This window comes from Suricata suricatta, chromosome 1, assembly GCF_006229205.1.
Source record: "Suricata suricatta isolate VVHF042 chromosome 1, meerkat_22Aug2017_6uvM2_HiC, whole genome shotgun sequence".
In the NCBI taxonomy this organism is placed as follows: Eukaryota; Metazoa; Chordata; class Mammalia; order Carnivora; family Herpestidae; genus Suricata; species Suricata suricatta.
In genome coordinates, this window is record NC_043700.1 from 160,557,816 (window position 1) to 160,580,039 (window position 22,224).

General features: G+C 35.5%; 1 protein-coding gene across 1 annotated transcript in view; it reads right to left on the bottom strand.

Moving 5' to 3' along the window:
* Positions 1 to 22,224, bottom strand: part of SLC30A9 (solute carrier family 30 member 9) — an 81,118-nt gene that overhangs the window by 34,101 nt on the left and 24,793 nt on the right. Inside the window, exons 3-8 of the mRNA XM_029946480.1 lie at positions 17,268 to 17,330; positions 15,225 to 15,324; positions 13,133 to 13,225; positions 12,681 to 12,763; positions 7,388 to 7,446; positions 1,588 to 1,655 (exon numbers count right to left, since the gene is read on the bottom strand). Coding sequence (XP_029802340.1) covers positions 1,588 to 1,655; positions 7,388 to 7,446; positions 12,681 to 12,763; positions 13,133 to 13,225; positions 15,225 to 15,324; positions 17,268 to 17,330 — 466 coding nt within the window. The remainder of the gene's footprint in view (positions 1 to 1,587; positions 1,656 to 7,387; positions 7,447 to 12,680; positions 12,764 to 13,132; positions 13,226 to 15,224; positions 15,325 to 17,267; positions 17,331 to 22,224) is intronic.

Below are 22,224 nucleotides of genomic sequence, written 5' to 3' on the forward strand. Positions count from 1 at the left end.
CTTTTACTTCAGATAATTCACTAAAAGAGTTCTATCTGCTCTTGCTGTCTCAGTGATCTATACTTTGCATTAAGTCTTCAACCCATTTAAAGATGGCTTATGTCTCAGGTACCTCATGAGATTATTCTTATCAACACCACAACTATTTTTTGTTATTAAATTCCTGAAGACATTTTATTATTTTCCTTAATCTCACAGAAGCGTATGGCACTATCTTCTTAAAACGCTGTCTTCCTTGGCTTCCATGATATCCCTAGTTTCTTCTTAATTCCTGGTTTGCTTTCCCTTCTCTTCCTCAGTCTCGTCTGCAGGCTCCTCTCCTCCACCCATCTCACGATGTTAGCATTCTTTCAAGGTGTTCTCCTAAGGGATTTTTCTTCCATATGCTCCAAGTGATCTTAACTACTCCTGTGGCTTTAATTACCATTTTTATATTAATAACGCTCTAAATCCCTAATCTGGTTCTCCTTTGTGAGCTTCAGACCAATATATATTAACAATAATTGTTAATACCTATTATGTACCAGGTATTATGCTAAGCAGTTTATATACATTACATACATTCTTCTGAGCAAGAAAGCTTTCATTGCTAACTCTGCTTTACTGAGGAAAAGAATTAATGCTACTGCATTTAGTGCATCATCATCTCTTCTCTATATTATTGTAAATGACTTCCTCTAGTCCAGTTCCTCTCCAATCCTTAAAGAATCAAGAAGACAGAAGGAAAAAGAAGAGGCCTAAATATCAATTATGTTCTTCCGAGGTAAGTGAAGAAAAACCAGAGTGAAGATATTCTTCTGTAGTTATGACCCACGTTGGTTCAGTTATTCAAAAAATGACTTTGGCCAATTCTCCATTTTTTTTCTTTTCAGAGAGAGACAGAGAGAGAGAAAGAAAGACAGAGAGAGAGAGAGAGAGAGAGAGAGAGAGAGAGAGAGAGAAAATTCGTGCATGAGTAGGGCAAAGAGAGATGAAGACAAAGAATCCAAAGTGGGCTCTGCAATGACATTAGAGAGCCCCATACAGGGCTCAAACTCACAAACCGTGAGATCATGAACTGAGCTAAAGTGCGAGGATTACCGACCGAGCCACCCAGGAGCCCCCAAAATAAGAGGATTTTCAGAGAGCAACTATTCTTGGGTCTTAACCACACCAAAAATAGACACAGTACAAGCACGGGTATCTATGTGGACTCTTCCTCCATCACTTTACTGAATTAACAAAGACTCATGTGACTTCCTTCTAAAACAATACAAAATTTGGGGGATGCCTGGGTGGTTCAGTCAGTTAAGCATCGGACTCTTGGTTTTGGCTCAGGTCATGATCTCATGGTTTGTGAATTCGAGCCTCACATCAGGCTCTGCACTGAAAGCACAGAGCCTGCTTGGGATTGGGTCTCCCTCTCTCTCTGCCCCTCTCTAGCTTGCTCTCTGTCTCTCTCAAAATAAATAAATAAACTCAAAAAAGTATTAAAACAATATAAACTTCTAACTATCTATATATTAAGTAACAAATGTTTACATTCATGGATATACACATTAAAAACAACATGTTTCTATTTTAAATGGTTTATTTTTCAGTACTTACATGCAAATGGCAACCATCACCACTTTTCCTGGCCCTTTAAAAAAAACTGATGTCGTTCTGGACCGTGGCTATAAAAAAAAACAAAACAAAAACAAACAAATCTCTAAAATTTCCCAACATCTCTTGTTTCAAAACCTCTAACCAACTAGATTTACTTATTTCTTTTTCTCCAGAATTTCCTCTTTGAAAAGTGAGAAGGTGGAAATTGAGAATGTCTATGGGTCTTTTTCCAAAACCATAATTGTTTGTTTCCTTGTAAGTAATTTCCTGTCTATTCCCAGAAAAGATCTGAGTTGGTTACACAGAAACTAGGGATACAAAAGTGATAAAAATGTACTGAACTAAAATTGATATACACTAAAATTCTCCCATTTCATGAGCAACTTCTTAACTTTTAAACAAGGAACAGTCTAAGCCAAGTTTGCTTCTCTAATTTAACTCCTTACTGCTCTCTAAACCCCAAAGACCTCGAGTGATAATATGTTTAATTCCTAAACAGACCAAAACAAAAGAAATAAACCAAGTATGGAAAAATATTTTTCCTGAGCTAAATGTGGTTTTACCATTCCTCCACTGTATACTTTCTGTGTTTTTTCTCCTGCCCTTTGCTCTCCCTGGAATGCTACCATTATCTTCCACCACCACCCTCTTCCACGTGAGGTCAAGTGGAAAGGTAACGCTTTCCTCGGTCAGTCACAGAGAATAAATACCCATTCTGCTGCACATTCCTATTAAAGTACTTCATATATTCTGCCTTATGTCATTTATTCAAGAAATATTTATTGTGCAACTACTACATGCCAGCACAATTCTAGATGCTGGGACCTGACAGTAAACAAAACAAGAGTCCCTGCCTTCACTGATCTCAGTGTAGTCCAGAAAGATAGAGAATAAATCCATAAACAAATATATATCAGAAAAAAATGAATAAAATAAGGAAAATAAAACACAATGGAGAGGATCATGTAGGGGAGGGGGAGGTTAAATGTGGGAAGATTTATTTTAACTAGAGTAGGAAAGAGGTTCAATGATGATAAGCAAGCAACCATGAAAAAAACTGAAGAAGAGTTTCGGACAGAGCATACAGCACATTTAAAGACTGGACCAGAAGTACGTCTGGTGTGGCTAAGAACAAGAGAGCAAGGAAAATGGTAGTGGTTGAGGACAGAGGAGGAGGCAGGGTAACTCATCGGATTTGGGAGAGTATGGTAAGGAGTATAAATTTTATCCTAATGGCAAAAAGAAGGCACTGTATGATTTTATGCAGATACTTGACATAGTCTAATTTATGTTCTACAAGGATATAGTTGATCATGTAGAGAATAAATTATGGAGACAAAAGCAAAGGTAGAGAGGACAATTAGGAGGGTACTCCAGGTAAAAGCTGGCGATAGTGTGGACTAAGGTTTCAAGAAGAGACAGGAGAACTAGTTTTACTAGATATGTTTTGGAGAAAATGACAGTTGGATCTGCTAATGGGATTTAAGTATATAAAAGGGTCTATAATGAATGTCTACCATTTCGAGATTGAGTAAAAAAGCAGTTTTTGTTGCAGAAGAGATGAGGCAAAAGGAGGTTTTCATGAAATAGAAGGAAAACCAGGTGAAAGACTGTCTTGGGCTCCTAGAAAACAGGGTTTTCCAAGGAAACAGAATACTGCTGTTGGTGGTAAGCACTTGAATACTCCTTCCTCTGATTTCCAGGAGGAGAGATACCCACACCCCCGCTGATACTGTTGGCCTCTTGCATTTAGCCGGCCCTCCCCTCCTCCCCAGTGGCCCTCTGGAGGCTAAGTTTAGTGAGGGAAGTTTGGGAGAGAATGACGGGCGTGCTTATTAGCTCCCTCCTTTAATTTGGGATGTGGTGCACATTCTTTTCTGTTCTTTCATGGCTACATATCTGGGCAAGATGGGTAGAACTGTTTACAATTAAAATCTAATATACTGGCTTAGAACTCTGAGAAATAGCTGAGGAAAACAAGGAGTAAAATTTTAGGATGTAACTGGGGTCATGCCACGTTGACAGTTAGCTGCTGGTACATCCCCACAGCTCATGGCAGTTTCGTCCCCTAGCAGCCGACTACAATGATTTTAAATCATTAGAAACAGCCTTCAGTGAGGTGCTGGTCTTGAATAAGTAGAAACCATCCTCACTGAAGGTGCAGGTCCTGTAAGGCAGGCTGCCGCGGCTTAAATGTGGTACTGCCAAGAAAGCCGAGGTGAGATTCCATTCCAGGCCTTAGGGGAGAAAAACGCCTTTTTGAATTTGTTCATACTTTTACAGTGTTTTGAAGTCAGGTCTGCAGACCAGGATTTTAAACAGCACCTGCACTCCTAAGTTCCCTGTGGACCACAGAACTACAAGCGGGAGCTTCTGGATTTAAAGTGTTAGGGTCAGGTCTTGACAAACACTGGGCAATTAGATGCCCCACATTCTGTTTTGAACTGCCTCCAGGACAGAGACAAGGAACTAGGCAGGGAGAAACCTTATTCACATGACTTCAACTTGAACTTAGATTTGCAAACTATATATTCCGACTATGGCTCTAGATTTCTGATTTCTATCCCTTACTAATAAAAACCATAGTATGTCTGTCTTATTACAATGAGAATGTGCTGCATGCTTTGACTGAATAGACTGAAAAAAAAAAACCTCCATGAAATTATTTTAGGGATAGTAAAAAATGCATAGAAATAAATGCAAAGATGCTGCTTAAAGTGGAAGATGAGAAATATTTCTTTAGAAGAAAGGTTTAAGGATTCTGGGGATAAATAAGACAGATAAGAAAGGAAAATGAGATCTTTAAAATCAGAATAGACCACTGAAAAACAGACTCACTGGGTTCAAATTGCTCTGATTAAAACGACTATAGAAAAGGTGATTATGTGTTGGTCGTCACTAGATCAGAAATAGTGACAAAGTTCAAGGAAAAGCAAGAGACCCAGAAGGAACCAAGATTCACAACCTTCTTGGGAAGTAGCCTGGTGAAGTTACCGATAAATTCCATAACAAAAGCAATGGGAGAACCGTCCCTTTGAAGTCAGAATGGCCAACATGCTGGGAACGACTAAAACTGGAAGATGGATACATCAAATATCTATTTTTTCTACTTTTGCATATATTTGAAATTTTTCATAGTAATTTTTTTAAATATTGGAACAAAAACAAAAAATTTGGCAATATTTCAAAAAAAGACTACCAGCAAAGTCAGCATAAAATAGTCAAAGCATTACTGATGCATTTCAAGGGTATAATTGCAAGAGGATAAAGGTACTTCTGACTCTAGAAAAGACTATGACAAGAAATTCACAGAATTAGAATTCTAAGGGAAGGCAAAAAAAAAGTAGAAACGTATTAGAGGAGAAATCTATTAAAGGGACAATGAGAGGGGCACCTGGGTAGCTCAGGTGGTTAAGCGTCTGACTCTTGGTTTCGGCTCAGTCATGATCTCATGGATTTGTGAGTTTGAGTCCTACATAGGGCTCCATGCTGATAGCGCAGAGCCCACTCGGGATTCTCTCTTTCCCCTCTCTCTGCCTCTCCCCAGCTTGTGCTCTCTCTCTCCAAATAAATAAATAAAACTTTTTTTTTAATGTTTATTTTTGAGAGAGAAAGAGACAGAGCACAAGCAGGGGAGGGGCAGAGAGAGACAGAGACACAGAATCTGAAGCAGGCTCCAGGCTCTGAGCTGTCAGCACAGAGCCCAACGCAGGGTTCAAACCCACGAGCTTTGCAATTGTGACCGTTTTAACCGACTGAGCCACCAAGACACTGTTAAATAAAACGTTTAGATAGATAGATAGATAGACAGATAGATAGATAGATAGACAGATAGACAGACAGACAGATACATAGATAAAAACTTAAAAAAAAATAAAGGGACAATTAGATATCAGACAGATATCGTTCTGAGGAGAGAATGCTTTTGACAGATCCAGAAGATAGTAAGTTCATATATATCAATCACTACTGGAATTTTCTAAGACAAAGAAAAATACCACAGAAAACAACTGTCTCAAACAGGGAGACAAAAATAACAAGAAAAGAAGGCATTTCATTCCAGCAAATAGGATGAGCCCCATATACTCTGGAGAAAGAAAGCAGCCATCTTCAGGAGGAGAATGAATGCTCCTTACAGGAATATGGGAATAGGAAAGGGAAATTAAATACTAAAGTATTATCCTAGTACTACAAAAAAAGGTGTAATAGAAGGAAAGTCTATTCAAACCCTGAAACATGTCAAGGATGATGACTATTAATCCTCAAAGGCCTCTAGTGGCACATATTTCAGAAGTCAATAGCTACTGTTCAAAAATCTGGTGACAATGATCCTCCATGTGAAACAGATACAAATCGTAGGAACAGATCTTCCCCGGGGGCAGGCGTCCCCAGCCTCACAGGAACCGGCGGGGGAGGCAGCCGCGGCGGCAGGGAGTGAAAAGGCCACCCATAAGGCTCACAGAGGCTCTATCTATCACTGGGTCCCGGAAGCACAAAATTCTAAGGGGAAATGGAAACTTAGAAGCTTTGAATATACTGAATGGAAAAGAAAGAAATATCAAATAAAATGTGACTAGAGTTGTCATCATTGCCAACGTGAATTCTGCTAAAAGGGAGCAATGTCTCAAACGTAACTCAGGAGGAAAAAGACAACTTGGCATGGCGGGTCTTTTTTCCAGATAAGACACCGACTTCTTCGCGTGGGATACCTCCAAATGAGGCTTCAACGCAGAGCTGACTCTGGACTCGACCGCCCGGTATTTCGGAGGCTGTGAGGACTTTGCTAAGGGCCATTTCAGTGGGGTGACGGGGATGGAAGCCCAAATGAAGAGGACTCAAGAAAATAAGAGGTGGGATAAAAGGCAAACTTTCTATACTGGTCTAAGTATTAACCCTTCTAGTAGGAAGGTCCCTGGCACACAGGCAGGCAAGTCAGTAAATCTGGTGACAGAAAATGAGGTACTTTTATCCAATTATGTCTATTTTTTTCAATGAAATATGGAGCAAGGTCATCAGCTGAAGAATAAGGTTGTAGGAAGTTTGGGAAGAGGAAAAGCATGGAATAGCAATCTCACAGAATAAGAGACTGGATGTCCTCTGGAAGTTTAGTAAGACTGCCAAATAATATTGTGTCCACTGCTTTTATATATACATATGATAAGAAAGAACAAACCTGGCTGTGAAACTTTCTTCTCCCAGGGCTGAATATTTTGGGGACAAGCAGAGAAGTGGCAGTTTCAATATTTCATCAGGGTTAGGAGCAGGAGAGAGAATAAAGAAAACTAAAGGTGTACATGAGAGAGTTAAATGTTGCTAAAAACCTAAGAAAATAGAGTCTTCTTCCCCACCTATAATCTATGTGTTTATGGTTTATAACACTATTATGAATTTAAAAAGAGCATATGGCCCCAGTTCTTAATTTTTTTTCATGTTTATTTATTTTTGATAGAGAAAGAGCACACACGAACAGGGGACAGACAGACAGACAGACAGAATCTGAGGCAGGCTCCCAGGCTTTGAGCGGTCAGCACAGAACCCAACGCAGGACTTGAATTCACAAACCGTGAGATCATGACTGGAACCAACATCAGACACTCAACCGGCTGAGCCGCCCAGTACACCTTCCCCCCCAGTTTTTTTAATTTCAAGAAAACCACATAGAAGCAAATAGACTATTTTAGTAAGTTACAATGTGCTCAGGAAAATCTTGAATTATGATCAGATATGCTAGAATTTCACAACAGACTGACACTAAGACTTCACTCTGCAAAATATATACACATAACATCAGAAAGATTACCTTGGTGTTTCCCAGGAAGTCTCTATATTCTCTTAGTATTTTTTGGTTTCTAAATAGCCCTTTAAAATAAAAGAGTCACATAACACAGTTAGCTCATACATATTTTTATCAGTTAACACAATTATTCTCTTTAAGACTATGTTAAATATATTCCACAGGCTAGCGGCCAAATAAAAAGTGGGCAGAGGACTCTAACAGACCTTTCTCCAAAGATGATATGCAAATGGCCAACAAGCACACTTAATGGCCAACATATCACATTAATTATCAGAAAAATACAAATTAAAACCAGAATGAGGTATCACCTCACAGCCATCAGAACATTCGGTCATTATCCACAAGCAAAGCAAAACAAAACCCAGAAAACAAGTGTTGACGAGGATGTGGAGAAACCAAAAACCATGTGCCTGCCAGTGGGGCTGTAAATCGTGCAACCATCGTGGAAAACAATATGGAGGGCTCCTCAGAAAAACCTAAAAACTACCATATGACCTAGCAATCTCCTTTCCATGTATACAGCCAAAAAATAAATAAAAAAGCAGGGTCTCAAAGAGACATTTACATACCCATATTCAGAGCACCACATTCAGAATAACCAAGAAGTGAAAGCAACCAAAATGTCAATGGACAGACAAATGGATAAACAAAAGGTGGCAAATACATACAATGAACTATTATTCACACTTAAAAAGGAAGGACATCCTGTCACATGGATGAATACCGAGGACAGTATACTAAGTCTAATAACTCAGTCAAAAAGAAAAATATTGTATGATTCCATTTACCTGAGATACCGACAGTAGTCAAGTTCATAGAACCACAAAGAGGAATAGTGGTTACCAAGGACTACGGGTAAGCAGAAAAAGGAACCATTGCTTAATGGGTACAGTTCCAATTTTACATGATGAAAGTTCCGGGAAAAAATTTCTAGAGATTTGTTGAAGAACAATGTGAAGATAACACTCGGTTAAAATGATAAATTTTGTTGTTGTTTTTTAACATAATAAAAAAAGGTAGGGAGAAAGCTGGCTTTACAATGAAAGAAAAGCACTTTGATATTACATTCTCTTCTCATTATTACCTAAAAATATGAGTTACTTAAGCTTGACAGAAGAACCAAGTCTTCATTTTTTAGCTCAAAGTTTAAAAATATAAGAACAAACTTCTATTACTATGTTTTCTCAAATTGTGAGCTTTAAATATTTTCTTTAACGTATGTACAAGCTACTTATGGTATCATTATTTTAATAGCAAAACACTAGAAATGATCTATGGGAAAATAATAGAATAAACTATGGTGTACCTCCCCAAATGAGAGTATTAAAAAAGGAATGACGAAATGTCTCTATTTACTACTATCAAATGGTCCTCAGGACATAATGTCAAACAAAAAAAGCAAGGACAGAAAGTAAACCTTATTTAGGGAAAGGGGATGTGTGGGGGGGTAATACCAGTATATATGCTCTTTCTATTTTTTTAATAGTACTGTCCTATTTGTGTTTTGGAACTTTGTTTTAAGTTTACTTATTTATTTTGAGGAAGAGAGTGCATATGAAGGGCAGAGAGAGAGAGAGAGAGAGAGAGAGAGAGAGAAGGAGAGAGAGAGATTCCAATCAGGCTCCATGGAGCTCAATCTCATAAACTATGAGATCACAGCCTGAGCCAAAATCAAGAGTCAGACACTCAACCAACTGAGCCACCCAGGCACCCCTGTATGCTATTTTATAATATATTTTTAATAGAAAAAATAACCTCAAAACTAAATGGTTTTGAGTTTTAAGTAGTTACTGATGCGAGAGGAAGGGAACAGTGTGGAGAGGATAGAGGTGGAAGCTAAATTTCTATGAAGTATTTTGTCTGGTAGATGTGATTTTAGAATTATGTAAATGTTTTACAAAATTGCAAAACAAAATAAAATAAATCAAAATTATTTCTAAAAATCATAAGCAAAATGAAACAAATGAACCAAATTTTACATCTATTTGGTGGTTTATCCATACAAACAGAAATTTCAACTGAATTTAAAACACAGAAAATAACTCTATATCCCTAGTAGGATATATACTAAAGACAAAAAAAAAAAGGTAAAGAAATCTTAAATCTTCCTGATGGCAATAATGGTATTATTATTTGAAACTACTGTATTCTTTCTGTATGTATAAATAAAAAATGTAATGAATTATATCAATAGATTAAGAAATAAGATTTTCAGTGTAAGAAAAGAGATACAAAACACAACAAAGAAAAAGAAACATTAAGTTTTTCAAAACAGCCTATATATCTTTTCTCTTAAGGAAAAAGAAGCATTTCCTATCTCTGTGCACTGGAAAGACCTTGAACATGTCAACCTACTATAAATGAGTATCCCTAATGCCCAAAGTATACTCTCAATTTTATTTCCCACTAAAAAGAAATGAAGTTCCTTTCAGCCCAGTCCGGGTAATGCCCAGTCTGGGACAGGAAATGCACAAGATAAACCTGCAACATCTTATTGTACCTACAACACTAGGGTTATGACAAAAGGACTTAGGAACCAACCTAAGGTGCTTCCATTGGCCAAAAATGGGACAATTTGAGCACCGCTATTTTACCTACTTTGTTCTTCCCTTCCTTGCCTATCTTCTTCACCCGGTTTCCCTTCTCCTTGATCTCCTTCCTATCGCACTGCTCCTCCCCTCTTTATATTGAATTCCCATACTCTCAAGAAGCTCTCTCTACCCCTTTTCTACCTGTATTACTGACCGTAATTGTCTCTCACTTTCCATTTAGAAATTTCACCAACTCACCAGGGGAAGGTAATATTGTCACCTTAAGCTTTGGTCGTGTACAGAATTTAAAAATACAGTTAAAGAATTCAGATTCTCCTAAATAAAGCCTGTCAAAGAAAAATAAGTGTATGTTTTTCTCAGATACTAGCATTTCTATCTCTATTTTAGTCCTGCCATATTATATCAGTTCCCCAAAGTAACAGAACTATAACTGGAGTGCAAGCATCTAACTCCCCAATGCAATCTGCCCTACTGGAACGACATTTGATCATATCCTGTATTAGCATCTGAATTACTGAAAAGACACCCAATGGAAGCCTTTAACTGAACAGTGATACCAAAATTCTAAGGTTCTCTGACCCCAATATAGATTCCTTTTACTGAAATACTTCAACCCTGTGAATTTAGGTAGAGTTCATTTTAGCATATCTGTGAATATATATAATCAACAAATGTTTGCTTCTTCTAAGAGGCAAAACCCCCATAGATACTAGAATTCACTGATTCTCCTTATTACTTTTCAAAATGCTAAACTACGATGTAAAGGACTTGGATTCTGCAAAACAATCTACACTTGCTCAACACAGAGGTAACCGAATAGCATATATTCCAGGACTACAAGAACCCCAAATATAGTCCCTATTCCTCCTGACTAGATTAGCCTGCAAGAGACAAACTGTGTTTTCAATCTTGTCAAGAAAAGAAATAATCAGCAGCAGGTCACTCATTTTCTTTGCCAAAATTAAAACTATAAAAACACCCTAGATCTTCAACTAAAGGGCAACTGAGAGGACCTACTGACAGATGACTGAGGACAGTGGTTAGGGAACTTTTCCAAAGCAGTTCAACCATCACCATCGTATGAATAACTAAAACAAATACCTGTTTTTTAGAGACATACACCGAAATATTTATAGATGAAATAATATAGCGGGGACTGGTTTCAAAATGATTCAGCAGAGTGAGGCTTAGTAAGGGAAATACAGATGAAACAAGCGTGGCCACCTGTTGATAACTGTGAAGCTGAGTTACAGGATTCTTGAGGGGCCATTACACTTTCCTCTGCACTTCTATGTTTGATATCTCCCCACTAGTAGGGGGTGGATAAGACAAAATACGAAAGAGAAAATATTCAGAACATACAAAATTAAGGGTTAAAAATCGACCAAAAACTTGTGAAAATCTATTTTAAAAGACATACAATCCAACAGAAGAGTAAAGGAATATAAAAATTATCACAGAATAAAAACAAATATACTGAAAGATTACCAACCTCAGCAGTAATCAGAGAAACTCAATATTAAAGGTACCATCTGTTGCCCATCAAATACACAAGAAAGTTAAAACAACGGTAACATTCAACATTCAAGGGTATGAGGAAATAGTCACCCTCATACACTGTAAGTATAAACTGACACACTATTCCTTTGGAGAATAATTATTCAGAGTTATTCTATCAAATTTTTAAATGTCCATGTCCCTTGACCCTAAAATTCTACTGCTAACACTTTATACCATATAAATATTTATAATAATAGTATATATTATATATTTTAAAAATATGACATTCACTATTGGTTCTTTGTAACAGTAAAAAATTGGAGAACATAAAGCTTGTTATATCCATACAGTGGAATACTTTGCAGCTATTAAAAAAGAATGGGAGTGAGGTAGATCTCTATAGATAGACGTGGAAAGATGTTTACAGTTACATGATAAACACAAAGAACAAGATGCAAAACAATATGCATAGTGTGACCCAATAATGCTTAATTTAAAAAATGTATACAGAAATTTGAAAATGCATCAGAAATATTCTGGATCTATATACACCAAACTGCCAGCAACAGTTATCTACGGTCAGGAAAATGAAATGGTAACTACAGGAAATAAAAGGAGGCTTTTTATTCTTTATATTTTCATATTTTTTTTAAATCACAAGTGTATATTACTTTTGTCATTAATAAGTACATACATATATATATATCAAAGAATTATCTAAAATGTATTTCACATAATCCTAAATCCTAATTCCATAAGGGTGGCTGTGTCACTAACCTATGGAATTGTTAAGTGCCCAGAGAGTCTTATTTGCAACTAGATCTCAAACATCAAGCACCGCTTCCGGTTCACAGTAAATGTTAAATAAATGCTGAAGGAACTGATTAAAGTAGAAATGTGGTGACTAAATTAACAGACTTTTCTGTAAGAAAGCACTACCACTTTTAGAATAAGTATAATCTTCAAATCAGACTATGAATTATAATATTGACATATCTTATGGAAACCACCATCTAGCTCTGTTACCTCTCATCATCTTTAAAGAGCCATAGAGGAGGGGAAAAAAAAAATAGGTACTGTTTTTATAAAGTAATTGAATCCCAAAGTGGAAACTGGTATTTGCTAGAACCCACAGAGCCAGAGCCAAGAGACATGCAACTGCTAGTAAGTGCAGTTATCAAAGGCCCCAGCTTCACCCACAAGTTACTTTTCAATTAACTTCACTTTAAACTGAATATACTTACTTTCTCTATATTCTATTTCTGCTTCCTTACGCAGTTTTTTCTCTCTGGCAAGAGCTTCAGGGCTTCCCCAAACTTCCAAAGATCTGTGCATACACACAAGGCCATTGACAACGGACAATTTTAATGATTTTATTGTAATCATACTTAAATCTAGACAAACTATAACTATATGAGAATCTTACAACAAAGCATAAGGTCCTTTAGGAAAAATATAAAACACTTCAGAAATTTTCTAAATTAAATCTAAACAGTAAGAGTAAACTCAACAGTAAATTTTCTTATAAATTATGATATACTTTTAGTTTAGTATATATATGCTAGTAACTCACAGACAAGTTTGCAAATATAAAATACTCTGCTTTTTAAATATATCATTTAAAAACTTCTGACATAGTTTTTTATTAGTTCAAAATCTGGCTTGTATATTTATCCTAAAAGAACTATGTTCTTACTTTGCCTCCACATCTGATCTCAAGTATACGGTAAAGGACTCGGTATCTTCATGAGGACTTCGTCGTCTGATTTTTCGAAGTTGTTCTAGATCACTGGAGAAAGAAACATGAATTTATCCAGATAAGGTTCATATAGTTGAGGTACTCAGAAGGACTATTAGGGGTAAATAAAAGCCACTACCTTGATCCTGATCTTTAAAGGCTATACAGATCATTTTGGGAATTTAAAGATCAGGTTAAAGAAGCATTTTGTACACAAAAATTGCTCTAGAGACAGTGGAAAAACAATTATTCTGGATGCTCACTATAGATAGTATAACAAAATATGTAGAGATACAACTCTCCTCCATCAGTGTTTGTTCTTTATCTCCTATGGACACTCCACTGTAATGTCTGATGTAGGAAGAAAAAGTGAAAAGTAGAAAAAACATGGATTAGGGTATCATCCTCTATTTAAGAATTTAAATTTAAAACTTACAGTCATACTTGTTTATATCCAGATTAATATTAACTGGTGAAACTAAGTGGGAATATGATTTAGAGGTCTCAAGTCATAAAGAGTATATGTCAATTCTGTTATTTCTTTTCCATTCTCTTAAATTCTCAAGGGTTTATGTATTCATCAAGTCATGGCTAAATAGTCACTCTACATTGATTATTGGTCTTCCTAAGGAAATTCCACAAGAGCAATGGAAAGACCTGTAAGTAAAAATCTGGTTACTATGGAATATATTAAGTTCCAAGAAATTAAACTCGGAGTTTAACATACGTCAACAACCTGGGCACTTGGCTGGCTCAGTCAATGGAGCGTGTGACTCTTGATCTCAGGGTTGTGGGTTTGAGTCCCAAGTTGGGTGTGGAGATTGCTTAAATATAAAATCTTTAAAAATAAATAAATACATAAATAAAATAATTCAACAAAACCCATCACATATTAGTAAAAAATGTTTAAGTATCAAGGATATGTATCCTAGTTCCTGGATGCTGACTCACTAAGTGAGCTGGGTTGTCACTGACCTCTTTTCCGTGACCTCTCTACAATGTGGAGACAGCAATACCTAAGCCACTGAATTCACAAAATTTTTGTGAGAACCAAATGAAGTACTCCATGTGAAATAGGACATTGTTTTACATGATTGTTACAACTGTTTTTACAATGTTACAATGGTGTTTTTAATATTAATAGCTAAGTACATTACAAAACTGATTACAGGAATTCTTATTTCTTGATACTATAATACAGAGGATGTGGCCAGGAGAGGGACATCTAAACTGCCAAGGAATCTTCCATGTAATATGGCTTCCTTAGCTAAACAGGGTAACTTTTGAATTTGTGACAAATATCTCAATAAATCTATAGGATTACAAGAAAATTAATAACAAAAAGATACCAGAAAAATAATTTATACTCAACAGAAACCACAGCTGGAGTTTGAACATAAATGTAACTAAATTACTCAACTCTGCAGCCAAATAAACCCAAACCTTTAAAAAGTTAAATATACAAGTATCTTATTAGTAATAAGCTAAATTTTAACACAATAAAACTCCTAAAGTTCTTGTGTAAGTCAGAGGTTTTGAAGAACCTGGTTTTAGGGACCGGCCAGTGGCGCAATGGATAACATGCCGGATTATGGATCAGAAGAACCTGGTTTTTTTGTTTTTGTTTTTTTGTGAGAGAGAGGAAGTGCGAGTGAGGGAGGAGCAGAAAGGGAGAGAAAGAAACCCAAGCAGGCTCCAAGTCAGCACAGAGCCCTGTGCTGGGCTCAACCCCATGAACTGTAAGATCATGATGTGAGCCAAGATCAAGAGCCAGATGCCCCACCAACTGAGCCACCCAGGCACCCCAAGAACCTGGCTTTCTGAATTAAGACACCACAAAAGACTGGAGTTGCTCATGCTGAAACAGAATTCAGTTTAGTAAGCTAGCAATTTTAGCATTCTTTAACTGAACAAAATAGATCTTCAATTTAGGAAGGAGTCATGGGAAAATTTTCACATGGATGGTAGCAAGTAACACATTCTAAGAAATAAATGGCTATTTAAATTAGATAGAACTACCACATTAAAAATAAAACAGAAACTACTATACCTGGATTTCAGACAGAACTCATTTATTGCTCTGACTCCAGTGATGAAATTATTCTGAGTATATTTTGGTCCATATTCCCTCTTCTTAAGGACTGCTTTGACTAAAACCAAAAATATTTTAAAAAGCCATAATAAATATGCACATTGCAAATTACATTAGAAGATAAACATATGCTGATATTTAAGTGGTTTCACTAATGAATTTCATAGGAAATTGATGTTTTTCCTGGTGCATTGAATGGCATCAGAAAAACAAAGTCTCCAAGTACAGAACAGGACAGAATTCCATTTATAGCCTAAATGTAGATTTTATCTCCATAGTTCAGCTATAATTGATGTCAAAATGTTAATTCTTTGTCTAATGGACATCCTGTATAGGTATTACTGGTCTGTTTAAATTGTACTAATATAATTTAAATTGTCTAGGGTCTAAACGAAAATGAAGTTTCATTAAAAAAATTTCATGCTGGTTTGATGCTTTTAAAACATTTTTCAAACATTGTTTATAAAAAAATGAAAATAAGAAGTAATCAAAAAGTACAACAACGAATAAGTACTCTTTCTGAAGACTTTTGTTTCCATTCTTATTTCTTATGTCAGTTGTAGTCAAAAAAGCCTGAAAGCTAGTGGACTATTTCACATAATATACGAAAGCTAAAGCAAACATAAGGAATATTTGTATCAGTTAGAAATTATAGGAAGTTTAACAAAATTATAGAAAGCTTATTATAAATTATAGGTAAAATACTGTCTTCTACTAAATTATTTCCTTATTACCAAGCATCAAATTGTTCATTAAAAAACCAGAGATATCCATAACAAAATACCAATTTGGCATCAATTATAGTCTGTGAATTAAAAATTATACTCAACATGGGTCTGTTTATAAATCATTATAGAATGAGACTTCTGGTCACATGATATAGATAAATAATATCAACTGAAGAGTAAGGGCAAAACAACAAAAGTCATGTGTTCTGGTTCAAACTGTCACTACAGTAGCTAAAAAGAACTCTTAAAATAACACATGAACTATTGAAATCAAATGCACAAATAATACTTAATAATATCATTTCCAACAAAGTTCAGTATAAAAACCAAATCTTTATTTGAAAAAAATACATATAACGTAATTCAAGTTTCTTTTTACATGAGTTTCAAGTCTCTAAACTGCTTTACTTTAATAATCCTAAAATTCTAAATCAGATAAGCTACTCTGGAGCAAAGAGAAGAATTACTTCTTTCTTTTAAAAGATCAGTGTTTTCTTAAATTACTTGTTAAAGATTTCTCCAAAGTACACAGAAATCCCTGTTGGCCTGCCCTGGCCCAGATTACGGACAATGATGTTGCAATCCTATTAATTATTCCCAACTGTAACTGCATACTATGGGTCATCTTCAAGGTGACCCTAGAAAAGAAATCACATTTAGCCAAACCTCACAGGGACAAAAAATATGGCTCAAGGAAAATGCCCAAGGCCATACAGCTGGTCCATGACGAGTCGCAAACTGAGTCCGCTTTTGCCTGATGCCAAAGCCATGGTGCTTCTAATGACAGAGTTACTGTCCCTGAGAAACATGCTGCTTTGGTGTGACAGCCACTGCTCCTTACAAAGAGCAGAGCTGCAAACAAGAAAGAATTCCCTCACCACTCAGCTATTCCTAGAAAGCAAAGTCAAAAAAAATGTCCAAACTCTATCTGGATTTGAACATGGTGTAACTGAAAGGTGTTGGGTCTCCTGTTTTTTAATCACATTACTTTTCTAAAAATGATTACACCAACTGATGACTTTTATTTGCCATTACTCCTTTCTTTGGGCTTTTGAAAAAACAATTACCACAAAATTTATGACCAAAATGCAAAGTGGATTTCAGTAGAAAATTAGCTTATAAAGAGAATAAAATCCTTATAGTCAGTATATTTAAAGAAAAAAATGGACTGTACACTCAGAATAATATAATTATAAAGAGCTCTATATAAACTAATTTCATATATTTAATTCAAAACACCATTATAATAAAAAATAGAATAAAATATATTTACCTCTTACTTGGAGAGGTTCTTGCTTAAGAAGTGGAGCTTTGAGTTCGGCGCCTATGTTTTCTGCTATAAAGTATTTTAAAAAGTTACATTAAGTAGTTGCTTTCATACAAACTTACAAACTTAATGTTAGCTAACAATCTGGCAATGTATAAAAAAGATAATATATGGTAGGCCAAGTTGGAGTTATCCTAGGAATGCAAGAGTAAACATTAGAAAAACTATTAATTCCCTTCATAGACTAAAGGAAAAAAGCTATAGAATCATTTCAAGAGCTAAAGAAAAAGCATTCACCAAAATTCAGCACCCATGCAAGTATCAAACTTTTTTTTTTATTAGGACAAAAAGGAATTTTCTTAGAAAATAAAACAAACTTATAACAAATGTATTCAATGACAAAAAATTAAATGCATTTCTTTAAAACAAGGACACATATTATAAATTCTCCCACTCAAAACTACTCTAGAGATATTACTGAGGGAAGGATGACTATTGAGTGGCTACTGGGAAAAGTGTACAACAGCCCCCAAATTAAATAAAAATTAAAAATTAAACACACCTCATCCCATAAACAGCCAATTCCAGGCAGATTAAGAACTTAAGTGTGAAGGCACTTACATGGCTAACAGACAGCAACAGAGAGACAGATTTCTTAAACAAGAAAAAAATGGACATATTCTACTAAATTCAAAACCTCTGTCCATCAAAAGATCCATGTAAAACAAAAACAAAAGAAAAGATGGGTGCCTGGCTGGCTCAGTCAGTAAAGCATGTAACTCTTGATCTTGGGGTTGTGAGTTTGAGTCCCACGTTGAGTGTAGACTTAAATATAAAACCTTTAAAAAAAAGAAAAGAAAAGCCTCAAACTGGGAGAAGATATTTGGATCAAATAGGATCAACAAAGGATAAGTACCAATATTTAAGAATTCCTCCAGATCAACAAGAAAAAGGCAAATCATTAGAAAAGCAGAGAAAAACAAGAAGGAAAGGGAATATAAATAACCAATAAACATATGAAGAGACGGCTGCCTCATTATGGACAGAAACCAAAAGAAACCACAAGAAGCCATTTTACATCAATCAGATTAGGAAAAATGAAAAAATATATCCACACATAATGTTGGCAAGGGATATGGAGCAATGGGAACTCATACACTGCTGGTGGAGATAGAAACAGGCACAATTACCCTACCAAACAAGTTGGCATTATCTGATATAGCTGAACACAAGCATAACTCATGACCTAGCAAATTCTACTTCTAGGTCAATATATTTGCCTTAATAGAAACTTGCATAAGGTATAAGGAAAAAGGTATATGAATGTTCAGAGAAGCACTATGTTCTGTTGTTTCAAATTAGAAAGAACCCAAATGCCCATAAGCATGAGAATAGATAAATATGCCAGGTTACATTCATACCACATTTCATACAGTAGTGAATAGTAACAAATATAATAGTGGCTACCTTTCTTTGAGCCTGTACTACGTGCCAAGCACTATTATAAGTACTTAACATGTATCAACTCATTTCATTCACACAACCCTCAAAAGTATGTGCTCTAATTATCTCCATGAAAATTAATGAACACACATAATTTACGAGCTAGACACATATATTAAGATAAATCTTAGCAAAATCTAATGAAAAAAGTAAATCACAAAAGGGTAACACAGTAAAGTATAAAAACAGCTAAACAATTAAAGATATATATATAAATGTCTAATTCTATTCCTTTTTTTTTAAAGTTTATTTATTTTGAGAGAGAGAGCATGAGTGGGAGAGGGGCAGAGAGAGAAAGAGAACATCTCACCCTTAAAAAAATGCCCCTTATAATTGTATATCCTCACTCAATAATAAAATAACATTATGTTTACTAATGACAGCTCACATTTACTAAGCACTTAATATGTGCCAAATAATGTACTTTGTGCTTATGGGCACTATTTCATTTGATCTTAACAAAACTGCTGAGGTAAGTACTATTATTATCTTCATCTTAAAGATGAGGAAACTGAGGCACAGAGAAGTTTGCAACTTCCCCCAAAACCATACAGCTAGTATTTTAAACATGGAGGCACAGTCAGGATCGAAACCTAAGTCATTTTGATTAGTCTATGCTCTTAACAAACTGCCTATATTAACTCTATGTCTAAAACAATATTTGATGTATGAATAGATATTTGTGTATTTTTCCTGGCAGGGAGGAAGAGGACAGATGTAAAATCTGGATCAGTAACATGGAAGTTAACTGGTAACCTGCTGACAAAAGCAGTTTCAGCAGGAAGAATGGGGATGGAAGCAATAGGTCGATGTGAGAATAGGAATGAGAAAGGAAAAGCAATATTTGGACTTTCAGCAGAAGCTAAAAGGAGAAACGAAATTAAGGAAAGACGGATTCTATTTTATAATAGAGATGAGAACGATGTAGAGGGAGAAATTGTTGGTTTAATACATCAAGAGGATAATCACAAGAGCAAAGAACTTGAGCAGCTGACAGCAGAGGATCCAGAATGCATGTCTCTGAAAACATATAATCAAATAGAAACTGTTTCCACATATTTATAGAATGTCAGTGACTGGAAGGACACGCAGCACCAGGAAATCTGGCTGACTACTTGAGCAGCGGTACACTTGGACTTCTGCCACCTTACTGTTTCCAGTTCACCATCCATTTTTCTTTGCTCTTATCTTTGTTTTGCCTTTCTTGCCATCTGTTAAATTGATAACGTTTTCTATATCTTCTTCCTGCCCCATCCCCTAAGATGGTCTGAAATTTATAAGATTATATTTCTTTTCTTTTGATGATTCTACTTGAAAATTTAACGTATATACTTCCCAGTGAATCTAATCTGCAAAATTATTCAGTATCTCAACTTTCCTCTAAACAAGAAAAAAAAACCATTCAATCACTGAAAACTTCTTTGATCTTATTATTCTTTTTTTTTTTAATTGATAGATTTATTCTGTGAGAGAGCACAGGGAAGGGGCAGAGAGGGAAAGAATCCACAGAGGCTCCACACTGTCAGCACAGGGCCAGACACAGGGCTCAAATTCAGGAACGCTGAATCATAACCGGAGCCGGAAATCAAGAGTCCGGGGTTCACCTGACTAACCCACGCAGGCGCCCCTGATCTTACTACTCCTGACTACAACTTTAGCATTTAAGGGGAATCCCTTCCTTGGGATATTCCCTCGTTCTCTCTCTCTCAAAATAAATAAATAAAATTAAAAAATATAAAATTAAATTAAATTTTAGCATTTAGTATGTCAAACGGTTATTGTTTGTATTATCAAGAGTTAATTTTACCAATGTGTTTTATTCATTTCTTGTTCTTCAGAGTCTCGTCTACATCCCAATGCTTTTTCGCCCTGGGTCCACTCTGCATCTTACACAAATAATATCCTTTAAGTTTCCTTCTTTAATGTGGGTGGGTATTAATAGTGAATGACATTCATCTTTCTATATGCGAAGTATTTTTATTCTGCCTTCACTCTAGACTGTTTCTTTAGACCAAAGTACATTTCTAGAGTAATATTCATTCACCTCTCCTTTTCCCCTTTCACAGAGATTACTACGAATCACTGCCCCTGTGATGAGCACACTGGAAAGCAAGTCCACCTCAAAACAACAACTGGGCTGATGCGGTTTTTTCACTTTTCTCTTTTAAGTTGGGCTGTTTCCTGTTTTTGTTTTTAAATCTGTGGATTTCTTTTTACTGACCCTGCTTCGTATTCAAAGTGTACTTTTGATCTGAAGACTCTTTTGTCAAAATCTGAAAAATTCTCATCATCTCTTTACATACTTCACCATTTCTCTACATGCTCTGAAATGGCCTATTAACAGTAGGCCAGAGCTTCATGTTTCTTAAATGAAACATTTTCATTTTTCTTGAAAATCTTTTTGCTTTCCTGGGTGCGCTGAGGGTGAATTTCAACTTACTAATCCTCGACTTGATGATGACTAGTTAATCTATTAAATTTTTGTTTTAGTAACTTTCATTTCTAAGATTTCTAGTTGGTTCTCTTCCAGATTTATTTGTTCTGGTTTTATTCTGATAGTTTGTATTTCAAAAAATATGAGTACTTCATTTATTCTTTTGAAGATATTAAACTTCTTTTAAAGCAATTCAGGCTGTTATCTTAACATCATCCAGAGTTAATAAACATTTTATTGTGTTGGCTTTCTTACAATCAGGATTTTTTAATGTATTTTTATTTTTCATTGTTATAATTGACACATAACATTTTACAGGTTTAGGTGTACAATATGTTGATTTGAAATCATGTACTTTTAAATTTTAGAATTTACAATCTTATTCTGAATAGGATATATCCTTTCACTCTCCTTATGTTCTACTGCTCAAAACTCAATTTACTCACAAAGGCAAAACTCCCTTTGAAATAAAGGCAAACATCTCACATGTAATTTTCAAGTGGGTTTCTTTTTGTTTTGTTTTTTTTTTTAGCCAAAGCAACTGGGCAAATGACTTAACATGATATAGTATGTTTTGATAACTAAACATGCACAGAAAAGCCAAAAGGCTTTATTTTTTAACCATTCATTAAATCCTAAGTAGGTTATGACAGCATATTGGTAAATTAAAGATAGGCTTAAAAATATTCCTATTTAGGGGCGCTTGGCTAGCTCAGTTGGTAAAGCATGTAACACTTGATCTTAGGATTGTGAATTCAAGTTCCACGCTGAGTGTAAAGATTACTTAAATTTAAAAAAAACACTGGACAGTTCAATAACATGATTTTAGGTTTGTCTAAGCTACACAGCAAGCAAATTCTAAAGCATCTTTACCTATAAAATCTATTTATCAATTTCTTAAAATTTTGTTTTGGGGAACAGAGTATGGCAGACAAAAGTGAAGGAAAAGCCTTCAACGTTCACCTAGTATCTGAACAACTAAAATCTTTTACTGTCAAAAATTTCAGAGACAACTGTCTTTTCCAC